The following is a 1,277-nucleotide window of genomic DNA, read 5'->3' on the forward strand; positions in this document are numbered from 1 at the left end:
ACCTACGCTCTCTGCATATTCAACTCGCAGATGCGAGGAGAGCTGAAAGGATCGGCCAAAGATCTGAAGAAACCCAGTTGAGAATCGGCATCCGTCTGTGAAGCAAAGCAATAATTCAGGACGCAGTGGTGCTCTGCGCTGGCCTGACACCCATGTGAAAGAAGACCCATCAGCTCTAATCTTCAAAGGATTTATAACCTCACCCAAAATGAAGGCATTCAGCATTGCAGTTGCAGTGACACTCGTGCTCGCCTTTGTTTGCATTGTGCAGAGCTCCGCCGTCCCGTTCACCGGGGTAAGAATTCAACTCAAACTCACCCCTCTTGCTCGTCAGCTCCAAATGTTTTGTCAGGAAGAATAGATGTGACTCTTAAATGTGCATAATTCATTAACAGGTCGGTGAGCTGGAGGAGGCAGGGGGCAATGACACTCCAGTTGAGGCACATCAAGAGGTGTCAATGGAATCGTGGATGGTATGTTCAATTGACTGAATGAATTAAGCCAATTACCACGAGCAAATTAAAGTTTAAGTGGATGCTGTTTTCCCCGCAGAGCAGCCTTGTCCTCTCTCAAACACACAGATGGAGAAGGAAGTGCTCTTGGTGACACTTTGTTCATGTCTCTTGTCTTTCACACAGATGCCAAAACATGTCAGGGAAAAGCGCCAGAGTCACCTCTCCTTGTGTCGCTACTGCTGCAACTGCTGCAAGAACAAAGGCTGCGGTTTCTGCTGCAGGTTCTGAGGGGCACGAGCGGTGACCACCACTTTCTAATTTATTATTTTATTTTTTTCCAAGACCCCTCCTTTCACTGCATTTTATAAAATGCATTTTTTTTTTAAGCAAAAATGATTCCTGGAGCAGCATAGACAAATTAAGTATGTTTTCTATTTATTTTGCATACTCCAATTTTTTAACTTTTTAAAGAAGACACATTTCTCACACATATGGATCTTGTCCTTACTGAAAATTATTGTTTCGTGTTGAATAAAATACATCTGAATCAGCTGCCAAAAGAGTTTTATGTCATTTATATTGAGTCAAGCAACAGAAACATATCTTTGCTAAATGTGCTTTAAATAAATAATGTCAGTCTGACATTGATCTCCAAAGTGCTGGCGAAACCAAAAGCTAGAAACAGAGAGTTATTACAGGTACACAGGTGGACAGATGTTATTACAGTTAGAAGCTTGAAGACAGCACACAGACACAAGTCACATTGTTATAAAGCACACTGGTTTGCAACCATAAAATGTATTTTAATCTGAGATACATCTG

General features: G+C 41.8%; 1 protein-coding gene across 1 annotated transcript; it reads left to right on the forward strand.

The window, feature by feature from the left end:
- On the forward strand, positions 1-1,015 carry hamp (hepcidin antimicrobial peptide). Its single transcript, XM_007553816.2, has 3 exons — positions 1-295; positions 396-473; positions 639-1,015. Exons 1-3 carry the CDS (start codon positions 209-211, stop codon positions 741-743), a joined length of 270 nt encoding a protein of 89 aa, XP_007553878.1. The 5' UTR covers positions 1-208; the 3' UTR covers positions 744-1,015.
- The last annotated feature ends 262 nt before the right edge of the window (positions 1,016-1,277 follow it).

This window comes from Poecilia formosa, unplaced genomic scaffold, assembly GCF_000485575.1.
Source record: "Poecilia formosa unplaced genomic scaffold, Poecilia_formosa-5.1.2 Scaffold59, whole genome shotgun sequence".
Lineage (NCBI taxonomy): Eukaryota > Metazoa > Chordata > Actinopteri > Cyprinodontiformes > Poeciliidae > Poecilia > Poecilia formosa.

Coding starts and splice junctions, on each gene's coding strand:
- hamp (XM_007553816.2), top strand. CDS start 209: ATGAAGGCATTCAGCATTGCAGTTGCAGTGACACTCGTGCTCGCCTTT. Junction 296..395: donor CCGCCGTCCCGTTCACCGGG/GTAAGAATTCAA, acceptor ATTCATTAACAG/GTCGGTGAGCTGGAGGAGGC. Junction 474..638: donor TGTCAATGGAATCGTGGATG/GTATGTTCAATT, acceptor TCTTTCACACAG/ATGCCAAAACATGTCAGGGA.